Here is a 24,334-nt window from a genome sequence, read left to right as displayed (position 1 = left end):
CATTTTTTTTTTTTAAATTTTCATTGTGTTTTTCTTATTTTGTAATGGCATATTTTTGATAGTTTCTGAAAAAGTTACGTTCATTTTTATTGAACCAAATGTAATTCCATATTTTTGGCTGGTTCTATGTTCATAGCAACCACCTTACTGATGGTCCGGACTAAAAGGAGGTGCCCCTTAAGCGGGGCTCCAGTGCAGGAGGGTGGGTGAGTATGTAACCCTTTCTGTATATATTTATGTGTATAAATTGCTGGTGGTTATGTGTCTACTAATAAACTCTGTGAGTTTCCTTTGCAGTGCTCAGTTACGGCGTTTACTAAACACTCGTCAGCACCGGCCATCCGGCCTTGTGCTCTGGTATTAGGTGGCCGAGATCACAGGCTTCTGCGGGAGCCTCGCTAATCATCAGACCTGGCACAGCACTGCAGGGAATTTCATGGATGTCCAGCCAGGTCACCCTGAGGGCCCTCCTGGCCACTTAGTTGTGCTGTCGCATCCAGGGGGAAGTGGAGGTGGTAGTTACAGAAGTCTTCTTGTATATACTGCCTCAGGTGATGCTCCCCTCGACCAGAGGTTTGCAAAATTTGAGCTTGCCTCTCCCGTGCAGTTCAGTGCCTCTGTGATGCTTAGGAACCTTTAAGTGCACACTTTCTAAAATACACAAGACTCTGCGCACTTTCTGAAATCCTGTATGGTAAGGGGTTACGCGCTCCACTTCGTTCCCTTTTTGAGATGGTTAGACCTTGGTTCCTTGGTCTCCATTCAGCCAGTGTGTATTTGTTTATACACTTCAAGCATCGCTTCCCTCAACATGAGGGGCTATTCGGGCGATTCTCGTGGTAGTTTAGCTGCGCGTTCCCCTTTTTTTTCCAAGAATTTTTTTTTTTCCCTTTTTTCCAATGAAAGAACACTGAGAGTGTAGGTTGCTTCTGGTGTTTGGATTTTTACTTCAATATAATGAGCTCCAAGTTTAAGAATAGCCTACACTAGGTTTTTAACTCTCTATTTAACAGCATTAGCTCAATGAAATACGTCTTCCTTCAGGTAGACTGATTGTTTTCCTGCCTTGCTAAATGTTGGGCTCATGATCAGTAAGTTGTATTCCCTCAAACTGATTTAGTAAAATCAATCCGAGGACGGTGAAGCTGGGTCAGTTAGAGCTCACGCGCGCTGTGAAGCGGGAGCAGCTGATGGAGGATTCCGCTTGGTCTTAAAGCCTGCCTCAAAGACCTACGTTCACAAATAACAATGATTTTGGCAAAAATAATGATTAATTATCAATTGATAATGTTATTATTACGGTCTTGTGAAAATAATAATATGGGCTGCAAGAAAATAATGAATACAAAGAGTAGGGCTGCTGTGAGTGCAGACATGTTTCAACCCAGACTGAATTTGTCAATTAATGAAGCTCTTTTTTACATCGTGTGTATTTTGTTGATTATAATGAGAGAACTTGAGTTTAAATGTGCATGATTTTTTAATCAGTCCATTCTTTAGAGTTTCAATGATTTAGTTAAATCGTGCAGGTTTAATTTATTCGTTTCTTGATTTAATTAGGCCTAAATAGTGGGAGCGAAATTATACAGTGCCTCACGTTTTACTAAAATAAAGAAAATAATTTATAAAACACGCAAGCCTAGCTCACAATAGGCTACCACTTTTAATGCTCCGATGCAAAGTAAACCACATTTTCTTTTTAATAATATAACACATAATTCCTATTATATAATATATACTGCACACTATTTAAATGTGTCAAATCTAAAATATGGTGTAGAGAAAATATAAGCACAGGCTCATAGGCTTGATTTATCCTGCTTGAATTCGTTCTAAGAAACGCACATATCTTCATAAGAACTAAACTTTCATCTGTGAATATTAAATATTTTTTTCTTTAATTTTCCCCGACTGCAGTCAAATATTAACACATCAGTGAGGCAAAGCTGACGTCTATTTGCGAAAATGGGCTTTGATGCGCTTGTTTGAAAACTTGTGATTAAAGCACCACTCAGCGGTCAAAAGTTGCAAATGCACTTTGCAGACGCGGCGGCGGTACGAGCGGCGGTAGAAACAACGTTTTGGATGGCCACCTACTGAACATAACATGGTGTAGTCATGAGGTGCTAATTCAAATTTAATAAAATGCTTCTAAAAAAAGTTTCATCTGCAGATATGGTTTTGTTTAGGGATCTGTGCCTTTGTGCATACCGACATCTGACTGCTAAGTAGGGATTGTGTTTTTCAGCATTAAGTGTGCACCCTTAATTTACAGAAAAAAGGTCAGGGAAAAATCTGTAAATGGAAAAAAGTGCAATTTTCTTCTTTTTTTTTTTTTTTTTTTTTTTTTTTTTTTTTTTTTTTTTTTACTTGTTACTTTGCCATTTTTGTTAGAAAATGTTTATTTACTATTTAAGTTTTTTTAAGGTATCTAATATTTTGATACTTAATTTCCATGATCTAAATATTCTTAAAAATTAAAAGTTTGTTGTCATTTGGAAGTGTGTAGGCCTTCTTGCATTATTATGTTGTTACATTATGATTATATATTCAGTGGTATAAAATGGTCTTTAAAATTGCAATAATATCGCTTATCGCAGTTAATTTTGGGGCAATATATTGCACAACAAAAAGGCCTAGTCTCTACACAGTGTTCATTGCTCCTTACTCTCTGAGCAGGGGAAATCTGTTGAAGTTTACTTCACTTCAGAACATTTATTTAGGGATTTGCTTCACACACGGACAAGTGTGATATATTGTAAGTTAATACAATTTAAATTGACGTCTCACACACTTCAGTGCACTTTGAATGGAACATATACATTGGCTTTGATCTGGAATCATGGGCGGAATATCCTGTGACGTCCACTTCGCAGGGCACTTACGTTCGAATAGAACAAATGTCTGAAGCCATAAGAAAAACATACAAAATGAGCAGGCAGTCACAAAGACTGGAATTGAGAACCGCTGGTCTAAGGACTATGTTACGTAAAGGAACAGACTCCATAACTTAACAGGGGGGGGGGTTACAAGATATTGAAAACATTTATGATACTCTAATAAAGGTGTTGGAGACATATTTTATATATATATATATATATATATATATATATAGGAGAATGCTTGTTCACTTACCAATAGAAACAGGTTAAACATTTGAGTTACAAAACTATGCCTTTCGGAATTTGCAGTGTTATAATACTACGCACGTTGTTAATATTTAGAACTTTTTTTTTTTATTCCTGTTCTTTGTTTAATTTTAGTTATGATCAAAGTCTTCTTTCTTCCACAAAAAAATTTAATATGTGCTGTACTGAGATACATGCATGAACATTAGGTGTCACTAGTATGCCAGTTGTAGAGAGGACACAGAAATGACACATGAAAAAGTGAATGCGAGATGTTGTAATAAAAAGAGTTGTGAGCCTACTGCTTGAGGTCCTGAAGTTCGTTACTGTGAAATATACAACACTGACTTACATTGTAGGAAATCGTTCCTGGTCCAGAGAACAATGTTGCTCAGTGTGACTGTGGAAATCAACAGACATAAACAGTGTGATTCTCATGATTCTGCATAGATTCCTAAGACATTTGTTATATGATGTTCTCCATGATAGATGCAGATGATGGACTCGTTTCTGAGAGCAGATGAATCTCCATGATGTTACCTCTGTCTGAGATCTTCTTGATCTCTTTGCAGAAATCCTCCAGTTTGTCTCTCAGCTGATGGACAGATTCTCTCAGACCGTCAAAAGAAAACCGAGAACTGAAGAGATCGTCATTTATGTCTGTAGATTCAGGAGGTGCTGAGAGAAACTGGAAACTCTACAGAAAACAGAAATCAAAACTCATCAGCTCCACACTTCACCAATAACCTGCACCAACATCAGATTTGACTTGATTGATCTTTAGTAATTCACCTCATTCCAGCACTTTCACAGCATCAGCTTCATTCTTCTCATATTCATATCAAATTAAAGCTACAGATTATAGCATTTCCCACTTACACTACATGTGAACTTTCTAGGAAATAGTTTGGATGATAAAACATCTTCTGACAACACAAAATCTTACAGCTCAAGCACATCAATGGAGTATCACTGTAGAGTTGAGTAGATTTATTCAGGAAAAGCAGCTCAAAGGCTATGATTAGATTGACCATTATTTATAACTTTACAGACGCTAGTGTAAGAGACACTAGAACTTCACAAGGACCCTTAAGACATGCTCAGGTTTACTTTGGTTTCGATACAGTGAAGAATTGCTCAGTCAGCAGGATTTCACAATTCTGCCAACACAGAATTGAATGCAAAATCAAGCAAACATTATTTGCAGTAGCTTGCATTTCATTAGCAATTACAAGTCCATAACAGAGTCCAAATTAATGAATGCGTGCTGAAGTGTGGTAATGCTGAATGACAGTAAATTTTGCTGTAAAGTAAGCAGGGATGGACCAACCATACAGGGCAGCAGGACGCCACTTATACAAGTGATTAAAAGGGGTCATATGATGCAATTTCAAGTTTTCCTTTCTCTTTGGAGTGTCACAACCTGTTCGTGAATAGATAAGATCCCTAAAGTGGCAAAGACTAAAGTCTCAAATCCAAAGAGATATTCTTTATAAAGTTAAGCCTTGTCCACGCCTCATTTAAACACGCCCCCATATGTCTACGTCACTGTGTGGGAAGATTTGCATAACACCACCCAAATGTTCACGCAAAGAAAGATAGCGTAACTTTGATTCTCACTGTAGTTTTGTTGCTGCCGCTGTCATGTTGTAGAGACGCTGTGTTTCGTTGTGAAAGTGAAACTACTTTGTTCGGCCTTCCAAAAGAGGATACGACTAGAAATCAGTGGTTAAGTTGTATTTACAACACTGTTCCAGAACAGTCCAACCCAAATATTCAGATGTTTGCAGCATTTTTTTTTTTACAGAGGACTGTTTCCTGATCCTGGGAGAGTAGCCTGCTATGCCCCGGCTGTGCACAAAGGTTGTTTCTATAAAGTTGGGCAATTCCGACTTTGCAAGGACAGTCTGGTGCTTCTGACTTACAGTCTGTAAGTATGATTTCATATTTAAAGAATTTGCCACTGAAAATTCAACTGCGAGTTTTGTGCAGTGTAGAGTAGCGCTTGTTGTTTGTTGTTTCTCCGATCACAAATGCAGACATGGTTTTATGTTTATGCAGCGCAATACGCAACGCCATGCGTAAAAAGACAGTATAAGTCATTATAATATGAAATAATGTCCCCACTGGATGCAACAAATGCCTTGTTTGTAATGGGTTGAATTAGTTTTGTCACACTGCGCCAGGACACACGGCATCACAGTATGGTAAGGGGCGTAACCTTTGAACTTTTGAAAAGATAGCGCTGTTGTGTGTGGCACGCCATCTGCTGCTTCCTCTCTCGTTTATAAATTTTATGATTTTATATTTATCCTTCCTAATCACTGACTGTAATATTTTGCTAGTTTATGACCGCCAAACACTGTTGAATATTCGCATGGCCATAGACTCCGCCAAGAGTGACATTGGTGCGCCTGGCCGATTTCCCCTACCTGCCCTCTCATATCTCCCTGCTCACCAGTGATGGCATCCCGATAATTTTTCCTGTAGGCGACGGTGTCGGAAGAAACGCGGCAAGCGTGGTGGAGTTGTTGTTTAGCTGAAATCTCTTACACGGTCTCCGCCTATGTGTATTGGTCCAATGCTGTCTGTCATCAACAAATGTCTTTCTACTGGGACCTTACCTGACTTCCTTAAACATGCCTCTGTTCTGCCTCATCTTAAATAAACAAATTTGAATCCTACGCTTTTGAGTAATTTTCACCCAATCTCAAATTTACCTTTCCTCTCCAACTTTTGCCTTTTTTTTGAATGATAACAATATACACAAGAAATTTCAGTCTGATTTTTAAGCCTGTCACATCACCGAATTGGCCCTCTTAAGAGTCATGAATGATGTAATGCTCACCACTGATACCGGCAGTCTAAGGCTTTGGTCTTGCTAGACCTTAGCTCTGCATTTGACGTGGTCGATCACTACATTCTCTTATCACATCTAGAAGCATGTGTGGGCCTTCGGGGTATGGTGCTCCAATGGTTTTGCTCATATTTAACAAATAGGAGTCTCTCTGTTTGCCTCAGGCACCATTCTTCCTCTGATAAACAGTTAAGTTCTGGTGTTCCCCTGGGCTCAATTCTTGGCACGGTACTGTTTAATCTCTACATGCTACCTCTGGGTTCTATTTTATCTAGATATGGTGTATCTTTTTATCTGTACGCTGATGACACACAAATTAATCTGCCTATAATGCATGACGATAAGCTTGCCTTTAGGTCTATATTAGACTGCTTAGATGAACTGAAACTCTGGCTTGCTAGTAAATTCTTAAGTCTTAATGAGAGCAAGACTGAAATTATCTTGTTTGGTTCAAATTATCACAGCATTCATGATGTTGATCTCGATACACCGTTACCTTACAGTACCACCAGTGTTCGGAATCTGGGGGTTTTGCTTGATAACAGTCTTAAATTTGATAAGCAGATATGTGCTGTGGTTAGGTCTTGTTTCTGTTATCTTCGTGTTTTAGCTAAGGTTAAGCCCTTTTTGTCTGGTAAGAATCTTGAAACTGTCATGCATGCATTTGTAACGTCTCGACTAGACTATTGTAACTCTTTGTACATTGGTGCCTCTCAGACTTGTGTCACGCTTATAGTTAGTTCAAAATGCTGTGGCCTGGCTCCTCAAAGGGAAGCATAAAAATGATCACATTACACCGGTTCTGATTTCACTTCATTGGATACCGGTCAAATACAGAATAGATTTAAGTTTTGTTATTTGTTTTTAAGTCTTTGCGGAACCAGGCACCACAGTACCTATCTGAACTACTGCATCTGCCTTCTCAGTCTAGATCAGTAAGATCTAGGTACTCTGATTTACTATATGATCCTAGAACCAGACTTAAAAATAGGGGTGATCGCTCATTTGCGCAGTGGTGTATAAAGTACCTGAATGCCATACTCAAGTGAAAGTACAGATATCTTAATTACTTCGGTAGAAGTTGAAGTCACCATTTAGAATATTACTTAAGTTAAAGTATGTGATATTTATTGTACTTAAGTACGAAAAGTATTTTTTAAATCTTAAACATACTTAAAGGATACTCCACCGTGTTTTCATATTAAACTATGTTATTCCCTTAACTAAGACGAGTTGATACACACCTCTTTCGTCTCAGTGCGTGCACTAAATCGCTCTGTCTTGCGGCAAAACTTTGTTAGCACTTAGCTTAGCCCAGTTCATTCAATAGGGGCCAAGCAGAGAAGCTACCAAACACCTCCACGTTTTCCCTATTTAAATACAGTTACTTGAGTAGTGTAACTCGACCTAGGACGGTGACACAAAACAAAACGTTGAGCTTTTCTAAGCGTGTAAAATGGATAACTATATTGTATGGTGGAATACCATAGCAAGTGCTCGGGAGCACTTTGACTTGGCGCAGTAATATCTTCACGTGAGGAGCGGGGGCCGGTGAGAGGACTTTTCCACGAGTGAAGATATACTACTGCGCCAAGTCAAAGTGCTTCAGAGCACTTGCTATGGTATTCCGCCATACAATATAGTTATCCATTTTACACGCTTAGAAAAGCTCAACGTTTTGTTTCGTGTCACCGTCCTAGGTCGAGTGCGGTGAAAAATAGTGGAGCAATATCAGAAAGGAGTTTCTCAGAGAAAAATTGCAAAGAGTTTGAAGTTATCATCATCTACAGTGCATAATATCATCCAAAGATTCAGAGAATCTGGAACAATCTCTATGTGTAAGGGTCAAGGCCGGAAAACCATACTGGATGCCACTGATCTTTGGGCCCTTAGACGGCACTGCATCACATACAGGAATGCTACTGTAATGGAAATCACAACATGGGCTCAGGAATACTTCCAGAAAACATTGTCGGTGAACACAATCCACCGTGCCATTCGTCGTTGTCGGCTAAAACTCTATAGGTCAAAAAATAAGCCATATCTAAACATGATCCAGAAGCGCAGGCATTTTCTCTGGGCCAATGCTCATTTAAAATGGACTGTGGCAAAGTGGAAAACTGTTCTGTGGTCAGACGAATCAAAATTTGAAGTTCTTTTTGGAAAACTGGGACGCCATGTCATCCGGAATAAAGAGGACAAGGACAACCCAAGTTGATATCAGCGCTCAGTTCAGAAGCCTGCATCTCTGATGGTATGGGGTTGCATGAGTGCGTGTGGCATGGGCAGCTTACACATCTGGAAAGGCACCATCAATGCTGAAAGGTATAGCCAAGTTTCTAAGACCTAAGACAGTTGAGCAACTAGAAGCCTGTATTAGACAAGAATGGGACAACATTCCTATTCCTAAACTTGAGCAACTTGTCTCCTCAGTCTCCAGACGTTTGCAGACTGTTATAAAAAGAAGAGGGGATGCCACACAGTGGTAAACATGGCCTTATATTTATATATATAGATAAATGTTCACATACAGCTTGAGTAGCAAGTTCAGTTTTAACTCTTTCTTCCATTTAATATTTTGGGGTAAGAATAAGAAGCATTTCATCTGGTACTTAAGGCCAATTTATACTTCTGCGTCAGGTGCGCGTAGTAGGTACGGCGTAGCATACGCATTGACGTGTACCATACGTCGTACCCTTCGCCGTACCCTGACGCGCACCTCCTCAAAAATGTAACTACGCGTCGCGACGACGCGGACTGCAAGATCTGTGATTGGTCGGCTTGGTAGTATCACGTTTCCTCCTACGCATTTCCGGAATGATCTTCTGCACTCTGGACCGCCCGGCATTTTAAAATTCCGAAATTCATTGAAGAGCCAACATGGAAATGGACCAAGTGACCGAGCGATTAATTGAAGAAGTGAGGAAATACAGCCATCTGTATGACTCCTCTTCGGGAGATTACAAAGACTGCCAGATGGCAGCGAATTCGTGGAGGGAGATTTCCTCCAACGTCGGGTTTTCCACACAGTGGAATCCGCTCGCGTCAACTAGCGTTTCGGCGGTGTAACTGCAGAGCAAAACAGACATACGCAGAAGTATAAATGCTCACGACGGCGTCGCCTACGACGTACACTACGGCGTACACTCGACGCAGAAGTATAAATTGGCCTTTAGTGTCTTTCATTCCAACATAAGAAAACATTTCTGGAATCGGCATCTGAAATAGCATTTAGATGTATTTACAGTTTATGTATTTTAGAGGGGACATGGATGCATTTACACTGCACTTACAGATGCATAAATAGGCCTAATGTTTTGTTTTTAACATAAAATGATTGAGACTGATATTTAAAATAATTTAAAACAGGAAATAAATAGTCGAAATGTGAAATTAAAACCGCCAGTAGGTGACGTCTAAAAAACAAGCTGTCTAGAGGGTATTTAATAAGTCTGCCCCCACGTAAGATTTTTCTAGTTACTAGTTGTTCATTCGTCAATTGACTAATAGCTGGTTTATATTAAATTTACATCTATAATCCACAATGAGCCTTAATATATTCCGCGCTCAAGCACATGCATTAAGTTTGCCACAAAGCACAGGCAGAAGTAGCCTAATAATTGTGAAAAAGGAGACATTTTAATTATTTATTAATAAACAAATGTTTTCTTGTCGGCTGTAAGATGAAATTCACAGTGCTGACTCTCTCCACATGGACGCGCCTTTAGAGAGAAATGCAACCTTCACAGATTACATAATGCTTTCGTTCTGAATTGATTCGTTTAAAAGACATTTCAAGCTTTCTGTAGATATATTTCTCATGTATGTGAGGCCACCCCAATTTTTCAGTTATTTCATTATCAGGAAAAAAAAAATCACGTGACCGAGAGGGCGCCTCCCTGTCATGCATGCGCATTTAATTTTTTTTCGCACAAACACTTGAATATGAAATAATAATTCACATTTTGCATATGCATTACAAAGTAAATAATTTTTTTACATGCAATTATCCAAAATAAAACCAAACAAGATTTGTAATGAAGAGAAAATATGTAGACAAATAAGAATAAATGCTGCACGTGCACTCAGCATCACGCGCAGAGCAAATCTTGCACTGATATTTTACGGAATATTATACAAACCTGCATTTAAATGCGGCTGCAATTAATTAATTAATTAATTTATTTATTTTTATTATTATTTTTTTTTACTTAAATTATATGAAAGCAAGTAAAGAAGACTGAAGTTGTCAATTAATGAAGCTCTTTTTTTACATTGGTGTGTATTTTGTTGATTATAATGAGAGAACTTGAGTTTAATCATGAGGACGTTTTATTAATCAGTCCATTCTTTAGAGTTTCAATGATTATCTAAATCATGCAGGTTTAATTTATTTGTTTCTTGTTTTAATTAGGCCTAAATAATGGGAGCGAAATTATACAGTGCCTCACGTTTTACTAAAATAAAGAAAATAATTTATAAAACACACAAGCCTAGCTCACAATAGGCTACCACTTTTAATGCTCCAATGCAAAGTAAACCACAATTTCTTTTGAATAATATAACACATAATTCATATTATATAAATAATACTGCACACTATTTAAATGTGTCAAATCTAAAATATGGTGTAGAGAAAATATAAGCACAGGCTCATAGGCTTGACATTTATCCTGATTGAATTCGTTCTAAGAAACGCACATATCTTCATAAGGACTAAACTTTCATCTGTGAATATTAAATATTTTAACTAGCCTACAGTTTTTTTTTCTTTCATTTTCCCCGACTGCAGTCAAATATAACACATCGGTGAGGCAAAACTGACATCTATTTGCGAAAATGTGCTTTGATGTGCTTGTTTGAAACCTTGTGATTAAAGCGCCACTCAGCGGTCAAAAGCTACAAATGCACTTTGCAGACGCCGCGGCGGCGGTACGAGCGGCGGTAGAACCAACGTTTTGGATGGCCACCTACTGTATATCTGCAGAAAAAAACATACTTTTTGTGTGATATAGATTAAGTTAACTAGGCCTATATTAAATTATATAAATATAAAAAGAACACGGAAGTATTTTTGCCGTCTACAATTTAGAATGCCTGGAATTTTGAATTTTAATAAGACTAATAAATCAACGTGCATGCACTCGTGTGTGCGTGTGTGATTTGGGGATATAGCCTTCTTGATAATGTCAGATCGTACATCATTACAACAACACTTACCATATTATCGCAGACGATGCTATATCGCACACCCCACCCTCGACTTGAGTGGACTTGTTTGCACACGAGCACGAGTCTAACTTGCAGATGCCAGACCACTGATTCTTCAAACATGCTTTCCTGCAGTCTGTGTTCTTCTGACTTCTGACTATTTTGTAGTAAGTAACGAATATGCTTCTGGCAAATGTATCGGAGTAAAAATATACATTTTAATTAGGAAATGTAGTAGAGTAAAAGTAAAAGTTGGCTGAAATGTTAAAACTCAAGTAAAGTACAGATACTCCCAAAAAATACTTAAGTACTGTAATGAAGTATTAATACTTCATTACATTACACCACTGCATTTGCGGTCATTGGTCCTAAGTTATGGAATAGCCTTCCAGCCTACATCAGATCCACCCTAACCTTTTCAACTTTTAAATTGTCCCTGAAAACTTACCTTTTTTCCATTGCTTTTAATATCCCTTGATTCATATTTGCATTAATATCTTTTGATACTAGTTTTTTTTTTTATTATTTATTTTTATCTTACTTTTATTGTTTCTCTAGTGCTTAAATGTTTTGTGTCATTTTCTTTTAGCCTTGTAAAGCACTTTGATCAACAACAGTTGTTTTTAAATGTGCTATACAAATAAACTTGTATTGTACTATTGTATTGTATTGTAACATTTCTGTCACACGCTTGAGCCAATCACAATGCACTGGATAGCTGGCATATCAGAGCACACCTCGCTTTTTAAGAACAAGAACAAGTAAAAGTAAAAAGTAAAAATCAATGCGTTTCAGAAGGCAGGGCATAGAGGAGCAACCATTATGTATGGTATGTGGAAAATAATGTGTTTTTAGCCTTAAACTGCATAAACATATTGCATTACACCAAATACACAAAATAATGTTCTTTTTAGCAACATCATATGACCCCTTTAAAGGGAAAGAAATGTTCTGACATGAGACCCATTTGAGTGACAGAAAGGATAATAATATTTAATATTTCAAAGTAATCTCTCCTAATCAGTCATTCATGAGTTACATGTCTATTGTCTTTTCAACCTGTTTCTGAGAGAGATGTGGCTGCACAAGCAATCAAACATGTTTTTTTATATTTAATGAATGTTTCTAGACTACAGCTTTAATGAAGACTAATAAACTACTATATGGAATACTGAATATAAATAGAAATATATTGGGGCAAATATTTGCTAGTCCCCACAATACCTGGTTTCACCAGTAGCCAAGTTTAGATTTAAATAAGTACAATTATTTTACAGTATATGCACTTTTAAATGTTTCTAGTGAATGCTATTACTAATAATACTAATATTATTAAACCAGGAAAAAACCAAAAACAATGTTACAATAGACAATATAATTGGTAAATACTAAAGACATTAAATAATTTGATTGATTACATAGTGAATTATGAGTATTTCTATGCTGGTGAGACCTTTGATAGAAACACAGTTTCAGTAATTATGCATAAAAGAATTTACAGCCTTACTTACATGGACACTAATTACATAAATACTGTACATCATGATTATTGCTGGGTTTTCACTGCAAAACAACACTAATGCTGCAAATATCAACACAATTTTTGAGAAAAGCAAATTTTGTCATTTTAGGTAACAAATCTGAAAGAAAAAAAAATCATGAAATACTGATTAGACTGATTGCTAATATACTGTCATGGATCCTGTGCCTGCTCTACCATTCGCTCACCAACAGAGATCACCCGCTCATTACTATGGACTCTTGCACCACACTAACTGTTGCATTTCACCCCAGACTACATTTCCCATCATCCATTGCACTGATTACACACATGGCTGCAGCCAATCACACACCCTACATAAGCCATGGACTTCCTCTTTCTCACTGCTGTGTATTGTTTAGCATATTTTGCTCACCTAGGCATAGCTACATTACGGAGCCAGTTCCCTGTCAAAATTTCTATTCTAAGTCTATCACGTCATGTTGCCTTATTGCCGGTTTCCTGATTCTTGCCTGTGGAACTTGGATTAACCCTTTGCCTTGCTGTTTCAGACTTTGTTTGCACCTCGCCTGGACTATTGCTCATGTTATTGGATTTCCCTTCTTGTCAAACTCTCTGGATTATGTTTGCTGTCGTCTGACTCGCGCCCGTTTTGGATTACTCTTATGTCTTGCCCTCAATATGTTTGCCATTCTCAGAACCTTGCCAGTTTTATGACCACGCCTTTGATTAAAGCTTTGCAGATGTCTCATGTCTTGTTTGCCCCTTAACCAATGTTCCCTCTAAGCTGCGCGGCCGCGCACTTCTTCCACCGAGGCCGCTCAGAAGAAATAATGTGCCACACACACGCATAAATGAGTTGGGAAAGCCATTTGCGAAAGCAAATGGATTGCAATGCTCCGACAATTGCTATAAAGTTAATATCGCGGTAGAGTTAGAACTGGTGAATGCGGTTTACAGGTTTCATAGAAAGAGAATGATGTGCGTGGCAGTGCGCCAAATGCGTTGCTGTAGAAACAGAATATATTAATGGTTGCGGACGAAATAGCTCAAATCGAGAGCCAACGCAAACACAGTAACATGTGAAATAAAATGTCATCAGGTATTAAAGAAGTGTGGCCTGATTAAGTCCTGGATATAGTGGATGATGGGCACAGAACGGTAACAAAACTCAGAGACATTTACAGTCACACACAGGTGTATTGAGCAAACTACTTCATATGAATGTTTAGATAGCTATAGAAGAATTCACGTTTTTAAATTATTTTTGATATTATATTATGTTAGGCCTATATTATAAACCTAATAAATAATTGACCTTGTTTTTTTAAAGAAGTATCTTATGCTCATTTGGGAAATTATATATATATATATATATATATTATATATATATATATATATATATATATACAGGTCCTTCTCAAAAAATTAGCATATTGTGATAAAAGTTCATTATTTTCCATAATGTAATGATAAAATTAAACTTCATAAATTTAGATTCATTGCACACCAACTGAAATATTTCAGGTCTTTTATTGTTTTAATACTGATGATTTTGGCATACAGCTCATGAAAAACCCAAAATTCCTATCTCAAAAAATTAGCATATTATGAAAAGGTTCTCTAAACGAGCTATTAACCTAATCATCTGAATCAACTAATTAACTCTAAACACCTGCAAAAGATTCCTGAGGCTTTTAAAAACTTTCAGCCTGGTTCATTACTCAAAACCGCAATCATGGGGTAAGACTGCCGACCTGACTGCTGTCCAGAAGGCCATCATTGACACCCTCAAGCGAGAGGGTAAGACACAGAAAGAAATTTCTGAACGAATAGGCTGTTCTCAGAGTGCTGTATCAAGGCACCTCAGTGGGAAGTCTGTGGGAAGGAAATAGTGTGGCAAAAAAAACGCTGCACAACGAGAAGAGGTGACCGGACCCTGAGGAAGATTGTGGAGAAGGACCGATTCCAGACCTTGGGGGACCTGCGGAAGCAGTGGACTGAGTCTGGAGTAGAAACATCCAGGAGGACTGGGGAGAAGGAAATGCCAAAAATGCCTGAAGTCCAGTGTCAAGTACCCACAGTCAGTGATGGTCTGGGGTGCCATGTCAGCTGCTGGTGTTGGTCCACTGTGTTTTATCAAGGGCAGGGTCAATGCAGCTAGCTATCAGCAGAGTTTGGAGTGAATTCATGCTTCCATCTGCTGAAAAGCTTTATGGAGATGAAGATTTCGTTTTTCAGCACGACCTGGCACCTGCTCACAGTGCCAAAACCACTGGTAAATGGTTTACTGACCATGGTATTACTGTGCTCAATTGGCCTGCCAACTCTCCTGACCTGAACCCCATAGAGAATCTGTGGGATATTGTGAAGAGAAAGTTGAGAGACGCAAGACCCAACACTCTGGATGAGCTTAAGGCCGCTATCGAAGCATCCTGGGCCTCCATAACACCTCAGCAGTGCCACAGGCTGATTGCCTCCATGCCACGCCGCATTGAAGCAGTCATTTCTGCAAAGGATTCCCGACCAAGTATTGAGTGCATAACTGAACATAATTATTTGAAGGTTGACTTTTTTTGTATTAAAAACACTTTTCTTTTATTGGTCGGATGAAATATGCTAATTTTTTTTGAGATAGGAATTTTGGGTTTTCATGAGCTGTATGCCAAAATCATCAGTATTAAAACAATAAAAGACCTGAAATATTTCAGTTGGTGTGCAATGAATCTAAAATATATGAAAGTTTAATTTTTATCATTAAATTATGGAAAATAATGAACTTTTTCACAATATGCTAATTTTTTGAGAAGGACCTATATATATATATATATATATACACACACACACACACACACACACATACATATTTTAACCTGTGATACTTTTTTCTTTGATTCTTTGATTAATAAAAAGTTAAAAAGAACAGCATTTATTCAAAATAGAGACAGCATTTTTTTAAAGAACAAAATTTCTGACCACAAACGTTTGAATAGTATTGTATATTGTAACACAAAATTTATATTTTCAATAAACACTGTTCTTTTTAACTTTATATTTATCAAAGAATCCTGAAAAAAATATCACAGGTCCCAAAAAAATATTAAGCAGCACAACTGTTTCCAACATGTGACACTGAAGACTGGAGTAATGATGCTAAAAATAGCTTTGCTTCATAGGAATAAATTATAATTTAAAATATATTTAAAATAGAAAACTTTTATTTTAAATTGCAATAATATTTCACAGTATTATTTTGTGAAAGAATATTCAGTATTTTTATCAAATAGATACAGCCTTGATGAGCATAAGAAACCTCTTTAATAAACATTATTTTCCCAAACTTTTGAATGGCAGTGTATTATACTGTAAAAAAATAAAAAAAACAGTTCTCAGGTAACCTAAATGTATATCATTTTGTCACAGGTCAAATTAAACACAAATAACACAATCAAGTTCAAAGTTACACAGTTTTTTGTGTGTGCGCTGTACAGGTCTGGTTTAAAGAATGTTTTTGCTCAGGTGGCCGAAATGTCTGCCCAATAGAGAAAACTTTTGCTCAGCAAGAAAAAAAAATTTGAGGGAACATTGCCCTTAACATATACAGCCTCACTTCATGTTTGGGGTCTTCGTGATCAAATTCATCAATTTAATCAAGTTTGAGGATCACCTGATCCAATTGTGATGAATGTTACAGTTCAATTATTTCACCATGACATAATAAATCAGAAGGAAAAATTAGGTAAAAAGCTGAATGAAGTTTAATGAAGTTTTGAACTGTTGGTGGTGCAAATGGTTTTTAACAGCTAGATACATCTTCCAAAAGAAAAAGCTACTTGTCTAGCTTTTAAATCAGTTTTTGCTAGACTTTTTCTTCAGTCTTGATTGAATTCAGTGTGCGGTTAGCAACTTTTTTTTATTATTATTTTTTAAATAAAGCTCAGAAATGTGTTTTCTAAGATATTTCCAAAGCTAAAAGCCATTTGTAAGCAGCGTCTCTTTCAAAAGAAGATGATCATATGAAAGTCTGACTGATGATTATATAAGACGACACTCATGATATGTTTCTTTGCTGGTTTCCTGTCACAGCAGGATCTGCTCAAGTCCACTATGATAATGTTGTTGTAGATCTGTGTTACCTGCAGGAACTGGATGTGATCCTGTGTGTGTGAAAGCTGCTCCAGCTCAGCGTCTCTCCTCCTCAGATCATTGATCTCCTGCTCCAGTCGCTCCAGTCGTCCTTCAGCTCGACTCACTGCAGTCTTTTCCTGATCTCTGATCAGCCGTATCAGCTCAGAGCGGCTTCTCTGAATGGAGCGGATGAGCTCAGTAAAGATCTTCTCACTGTCCTTCACTGCTGTCTGTGCAGAGCGCTGTTAGACACACATCACAATCACACAGTGAGCTTCAGAGGGACTGAAAGATGAGAGTCCAGACTGAGACGGAGTCAAACTTCTCTTCCTCTCCAGACTCACCTTATAAGACTCTACAGACTCTCTCAGCTGCTGGAGATCTTTCTCTCTCTGCTGGATTGTCTGCTGGAATGTCTTCTGCATATCCTTCAGCTGCTTCTGCAGGACAAACGGATGATAGTGAATCTCAAAGAAAACAACTGGAACTAAATCATGTGAACAGATGAACTGATAATAGCTGTAGGTTCAAACTCCAGAAGTGATACTTACAATCATCATATCATGAACCATAAGGAATGCTTCACACTGCTTGAACAAGTATTTACAGTTAAAGTGAAACAGACAGAGACATAGAGCTAAACACTGACAGTGTTTTTGTGTTCTGTGTAAATTTGTTGCTTTTTAAAATTTTCATGTTGCGATTAATTGATCATGTTTTACCACGGTATGCGGTATTATCACGGTATTGAAATTAAGTTTTTTAAAAAGTGGTCATAATACAGTATAACAGGTTTTAAATAACTTTTTTCTTATAACAAAAATAACTGAACATTTAAATGCAATAAAGCAATACAAAAAATATATTTAAAGTTAAAAATTTTACACCGATTAAAGTGCAAAAGAACTTTAAAGACCCATAGGTATCACTTTACAATAAGACCTCATTAGTTAACCTTACACAATGAGCAATAGCTACATTTGCTACAGAAGTTACTAATCTTTGTTAAAAAATACAAGTCTTAGCTCATGTTAGCTCATTAAATAACACAGCTGCAAATTTCGATTTTAACAATGTGTTATTATATATTGGAATAGCTAAGATTAATGAATGTTCAGAAGAATTTTTCATTGGCAGTTTGTTAACTAATGAACCCTAATGTAACGTGTTAATGAACAATAAAGAATCAAAACACTTTCAAACAATATCTATGACATGTTATAGTCCAGATTAAAATGGAAAAAAAATTATGGAAATATATAAATATTATTTTATATTATTTAAATGTTTAGAAAGTAGCAGCTGCTTTTATTTATGGGGCTTCCAGGGTAAGGGCTGCAGTTTCTGCAGTTTAGCGCCATCTGCTGTCAGAGAGTGAATGTGCTTTCATTCAGCGCGTCTCTCACGTGTTCTTCCATGTGAGAGACCATTGAGGTCTTTAAAGCAGCATACAAACGGTGTTGTGCATTTTGACCAGTTGATGGGAAAAGTATTCTTAAAATGCATTTCAAATTCTGAATAATTTATAATAAATAATTATTCTCGGTATTTGGAAGTGCCCACGATAACAATATCGTGCATATTCATTACCGCGATATATCGCATTACCGAATACCGGCACAAGTCTAGTTCTGTGTAAATAAGCTGCTGCTCTACACAGAAAAAAACACACTATTGGATCACGGCACTAAGTATTAACTTGATTGTTTGTTTTAAATACCTGTTTCTCTGTCCTCTGTTCTGCAGCTGATACAGTGTGGTGGTTTTTATGTTCATATTTCATACACAGCACACAAATGCAATGTTGGTCAGTGATACAGTACATTTCCAGCTGTTTCTCATGTTCACTGCAGATCATCTCCTGCAGTCGTCCAGTGGCTTCAGTCAAAGTGTGTTTCTTTCCTTTAAAGAAACCCTCATGTTGTTCAAGGTGATTCTGACAGTAAGAGTTCAGACACAGCAGACAGGACTTGACGGCTTTGTATTTTCTTCCAGTACAGATGTCACACTCCACGTCTCCAGCTCCAGCGTAACAGTCAGCAGGAAGTTCAGTCTTCTTCAGTTTCTCCACCACTTCAGCCAGCATGGTGTTTCTAGCTAAAGCAGGTCTTGGACTGAAGGTCTGTCTGCACTGAGGGCAGCTGTAGACTCTCTTCTGATTCTCCTGATGCCAGTGATCTACGATACAGCTCTTACAGTAACTGTGTCCACAGGGAATGGTCACAGGATCCTTCAGGGGATCCTGACACACTGGACACAAGAACTCCTGATCCACCGAAATTCTGGCTTCCGCCATTTTTATAGTTTGAATACAAAGACACACAAAAGCTTAACTACACTTAAGTTTATCTTTCCTTGAAATCATGTGATTTTTGTTTCCTGGTTCTGTGTTTGAGTGACGTGTGTAAATCAGGTATGTCTACAAACCTGTAAAGCATGTTCCTCATTCCTACTTCTGCTGAGTTAAGTTTCAACACACGTAACTGTTATTAAAGTAAACGCAAAGACCTTTGCCTTATGAGAAATGGCCCCCTATAACCTCATTCTATTCTATTCCCTACATTAGCTCATTAATTCAGTTTACTTGAAGAAGTAAATGAAAATTAGTGCAATAGAAGGACTGCTGCTTTTGCATAGTTTGTGCTTGCTGGTGAAACTCTGAAACTGACAAACTGGATTAAAGCAGCGGTTCCCAAACTTTTTTCCTGCGCACCCCCTTCTATGTCCCAGCCGGTTTGGTGCACCCCCAATCCCCACTTAAAAAAAACCACGCAACAAAGCTTTGTTTTATCGCCATATAAAGACTAATGTTTAATCATGCGCAAATAACCAGAACACACATGACATTAACAACATCAACAAAGTTTCAATATAATGCAACAAAGCTACGCAATTACAAACGATCCACAACATTAAAGAGAATAAGCTCCGAAATAGATAAAATAAATAAAAACGAGGATCAATCTGAAATTTTTCAAGTGCGACAATAAAATTAGCCTACACACGATCCACAACATAATTAAGTAACAAAGAGCATAGGCTCAAACAGCCTGCAGCAAGAGAGAGAGAGAGAGAGAGAGAGGGAGGGGGTGGGAGACGGGGAGGAGGATGTGTTAGTATTCCCAGCAGGGGCGTCGGACTAGGGGTAAAACCAGTACTGATCACCAGGGCCCCAAAGGAAGAGAGGGCCCTTGAAAAGTCTGGAATATATTTTATTTAACCTGGATATTTTCATGGGGGCCCATCAGGACTGCCTATGCATAGGGCCCGGGATCTAGTGCAACGCCCCTGATTCCCAGTATGCCTATATGTGTAGCAATAATATCAAATACTTACCCATATTAATGCGATGGGTGGGCTTGCATCTTGGCATAAAGCTCTCTGAAGTTTGGTGCAATGGAAGACAGTTTAAACCTCAATTCCTTCTCAACAGCATCCAGTCTTTGCCGATGTTTAGTTTTAACTGCTGCCATAGCAGAGAAACCAGCCTCACAGAGATAAGTTGTGGCAAAGGGCATCAAAACTCTCAAGGCTTGCTTTGCCAAGACTGTGAATGATGTCAGTGACTCGGTCCAAAAATCCACAAGTGGCTTTCGTTTGAACTGTAACTGCAGTGCTCCATCAGATGACAGCTCGATCAGCTGCTCCTGCTCGTGAAATGACAGCTGTTGGACGGGCAGGGAAACCTCAAATGGATTGTGAATCCAAGCGCAAGATGTGTCCATAGGTGGGAAGTGTTCCCGTAGATGCTCGGCGACTTGGTTGAGGTGTTCAATTATGAGAATTTTTACATGCTCACCCAGGTCCACGTCATTTTCCCCCAAGAACTCGTGACGCGTAGGGAAACACAGGTGTGTGTTCCCACTCACACAACTCGCCCAGAACCGTAGCTTCTTCATCATTGGCCTCAATCCTGTCTTGTGTATTGAACATAGTTACACTGACTCCCTGCAGACTTAGATTGAGTTCATTCAGAGCTGAGAAGATGTCCGCTAGATAGGCGAGCCTTTTCAGACAATCTTCGTCATGCATACTGGAGGCCAAATGAAACGCATTCTCCTTAAAAAACTGCTGCAATTCGTGCCGGAGTTCAAAGAGCCTTGTCAGCACTTTGCCGCGGGACAGCCAACGCACCTCTGTGTGCAGCAGCAGTGATTTGTGTTCGCTGCCCATCTCATTACATAACAGTGTGAATATTCGTGAATTTAGCGGACGAGCTTTAATGAAGTTCACCAGTTTGACTGCGTCGTTCAGCACTGCAAGTAGATCAGCTGGCATGTTTTTGGCTGCGAGGGCCTCTCTGTGAATACTGCAGTGTAACCAACTGATGGATGGGCAGACTCTCCTAATATGAGCTATAAGCCCCGTGTGTTTCCCCGTCATTGATTTTGACCCGTCTGTGCAAATTCCCACACAGCGCTCCCAGTCGATCCCATTGGTCCTCATAAAAACACCAATTAAATTGAAGATTTCCTGTCCTGTTGTTTGGGTAGCAAGGGGGCCGACAGAACAAAAAATCTTCTTGTACCGTTCCTTCAAAAAGGTAACGGACATACAGAAGAAGATTGGCCAGATTTGCAACATCTGTAGACTCGTCTACTTGCAGACAGTGGATGTGCGTGTTGTTTATTTATTTAAACAAGATTCCCTGAAGGAGGGAACGGAGACGTTACGAATGGGGATCTCGCCCGAGAGCCCAATCACCTTCGAGTGGTACAAAACGAGCCAATGGTACACAAAGTACCTTGGTCTGCAGAATTTGCATCGCAAGCTCCGCCCCGCAAAGCGGGTATATAAGGAGCAACGCGAGCAAACTCGCATTCAAGTCTTTGCTGAGGAGCCGAGCCAGTGACCCGGCCATTCAGCGGAACAGCGATGTGGCAAGGGGACGTAACGTCTCCGTTCCCTCCTTCAGGGAACGAGGGTTACATACGTAACCATGACGTTCCCTTTCAGTCGGTCACGTTCGCCGTTACGAATGGGGTCCCTTACAAAATGCCACATGGCTGTCTTCCAGCGACCCTTGTGAGTGATAGCACCCTGTCGTGAGGCCAGCACGAGTGAGGGCCTATAGCTCACACAGAATACACTGGGTAGCATATTCCAGCTGGACGTATGCTAGCAGGCTGCCTGCCCGTGGGAGGACTTACCGAAGGCAGGTATCTTCCAAGGCGGTGATACATAAGAACTCTGAGGTACCCAGCCCGCAGGGTGGAAGTTTCAACGACAGAGCTGGCAAGGGGCTTGCCAAGGGAAAGACACATGCTGCAGAGAGACTTACTGTGGAGATACACACGTGGGATTACCCAGAAAAGGGGAATCACAACACATGGAGGCACCTAGTCCCACACAGGGCTGACCAAAGGGCATGTACGCAAGTGTTGGACATCAACAGTGCTGGAGGAATCCAGGGTTCTGACTGAGGAACTCACCTGAGGGGAATAGCGCACGCATCCAGTCCGTGGAGTGGAATGGCGCAGCAAGCGGATTGACACCGTGCAGGTCCTTACTGGCCCGAAGGGGCGAGTACCCGGGAGGACACGGGCTCTACACGGAGATTATAAAATCTCGCGAACGTGTTAGGTGTCGCCCAGCCCGCAGCTCTACAGATGTCTGCTAGCGAGGCGCCATGCGCCAGCGCCCAGGAGGAAGCTACGCTCCTAGTTGAGTGAGCTCTCACCCCTAGGGGGCATGGCAGGTCTTGAGCCTGATAAGCCAGGACAATGGCATCCACTATCCAGTGGGATAACCTCTGCTTGGAGACAGCCTTTCCCTTCTGCTGGCCTCCGTAACAGACAAAGAGCTGGTCTGAGGTCCTAAGGCACCGAGTTCTGTCCACATAGGTGCGGAGCGCACGTACTGGACAGAGAAGTGCCAAGGCTGGGTCTGCCTCCTCCAGGGGCAGCACTTGCAAGTTCGCCACCTGATCCCTAAAAGGAGTGGTGGGAACTTTGGGCACGTACCCAGGCCGGGGTCTCAGGATAACGTGAGAGTTAGCCGGCCCGAATTCCAGGCTCGCTTCGTCAACTGAAAATGCCTGCAGGTCCCCCGACCCTCTTCACCGAAGCCAAAGCCGTCAGGAGTGCAGTTTTCCAAAGATAAAAACTTTAGCTCTACTGAGAGCAAGGGTTCGAAGGTCTCTCTCTCTCTCTCTTTCTCTCAGGGTTGAGTCTGGTGGTGGGGTTGGTGCTGTATATCTCCAGTATCAATGATGAAGTAATGAACAGGCCGCGGGAGCCAGAGCAGTTCTTCATCTACCGCTATGGCTGGTCCTTTGCATTTGCTGCCAGCTCCTTCCTGCTCAAAGAGATCAGAGGATGAAAATTAAGTCCAAAATATCAGTGACTTTTTTGGTGGTCATTTTTTGTAGCCCTTGAATGGCCAAGATTTAGTCATATTTCTTGTGAAAGCTTCAGTGACTTGAATGTATCCATTCTTCCAGGCCAGAGGGGCTTAACAAATGATGGTGCTGTAATAATGTCACTTGATGCTGCTGAAGCAGATGCTTTTAACATGACCCTGCTGTAAGGGAAACAGGTCAATTTAGCTCAAAGGAAATCATTTAAGATTTTAAAGGGAATTTGGACAGAATCACTGTTTTATGGCTGATCACTGAAACAGCCAGCGATTCGTTGAACGAGCCATATAACATCAACTCTGCAGTGGATATTAATATCCAAAGTATAGCGAAAACACTATTAACTAGCACAGTAACAAGATCGGCAGTTTAAGACATTAACTTGTAAGCACATTGTATTAGTCATATCACACGGCTGACTAGTGTAGCCAGGATGTCTTCAGACATGGCATCAATGCGGCGCAACACAGTTTTATTGGACACAGGAATCATGTCCAACTTTTTTGCCTATTTCTCTCCAATCATACACTCCACCATCTCTTTGGCCGCTGGCAAACACACGTCTTCGGCAATTGTGTGCGGCAGCCCCTTTCTCCCTACTCTGTAACTGAGCAGATATGAAGCCCGTAGTGCGTCTTTCGTAGACCCAACGCATGAATGAAACTGCATTTTTTTTTAGCTTTTCTGCAACTCCTCCAACTTTGCTTTAAAAAATGTAAGGGCTTTTAACTTAAATTACCATGTTTCGTGTGCAGGTGACGACGGAGATAAAATGGCTTCAGACAGCTGTTTGCAAGAACTTCACTGCACAACACGGACTGAGGCTTCGGGCAATCTGTATCGCCGATCCAAGTGAAGCCCAGACCCAGATATTTGTCATCATATTTCCTTCTTTTTTTCCCCATCTGGTGTTCTCCCTCATCACCTCTTTTTTGACATCTCCTTCGCTCCTCTTCGGTTTTCCTCACTCTCTCTTGGTCCCTCTCCTCCTTCGTAACTAACAAGTTTATCATAAGACGTCCCACTTGACAGTTTCCCTGATTTCACCCAGTTAAGCATATTTATAATATACAGGTCCTTCTCAAAAAATTAGCATATTGTGAAAAAGTTCATTATTTTCCATAATATTTTATCATGTTAAGTATCACTTG

At 39.5% G+C, this 24,334-nt stretch overlaps 2 protein-coding genes across 2 annotated transcripts; both read right to left on the bottom strand.

Annotated features, from left to right (window-relative positions):
* Positions 1 to 17,026: 17,026 nt before the first annotated feature.
* LOC109056232 (E3 ubiquitin/ISG15 ligase TRIM25-like) lies at positions 17,027 to 19,160 on the bottom strand. The gene is made up of 2 exons (XM_042721093.1): positions 18,546 to 19,160; positions 17,027 to 17,265 (listed from the first exon to the last, which is right to left on the bottom strand). Exons 1-2 carry the CDS (start codon positions 19,119 to 19,121, stop codon positions 17,071 to 17,073), a joined length of 771 nt encoding a protein of 256 aa, XP_042577027.1. The 5' UTR covers positions 19,122 to 19,160; the 3' UTR covers positions 17,027 to 17,070.
* A 1,006-nt stretch (positions 19,161 to 20,166) lies between these two features.
* LOC109056231 (zinc finger BED domain-containing protein 5-like) lies at positions 20,167 to 21,379 on the bottom strand. Its single transcript, XM_042721452.1, is given in 2 exon segments — positions 20,167 to 20,727; positions 20,729 to 21,379. Coding segments are annotated over 2 exon segments (1,212 nt in total).
* Positions 21,380 to 24,334: the final 2,955 nt, after the last annotated feature.

The sequence above is a fragment of the Cyprinus carpio genome, chromosome B3 (assembly GCF_018340385.1).
Source record: "Cyprinus carpio isolate SPL01 chromosome B3, ASM1834038v1, whole genome shotgun sequence".
Lineage (NCBI taxonomy): Eukaryota > Metazoa > Chordata > Actinopteri > Cypriniformes > Cyprinidae > Cyprinus > Cyprinus carpio.
Note: the sequence above shows the minus strand (reverse complement) of the source record. Positions and strands in the feature narration are given on the sequence as shown.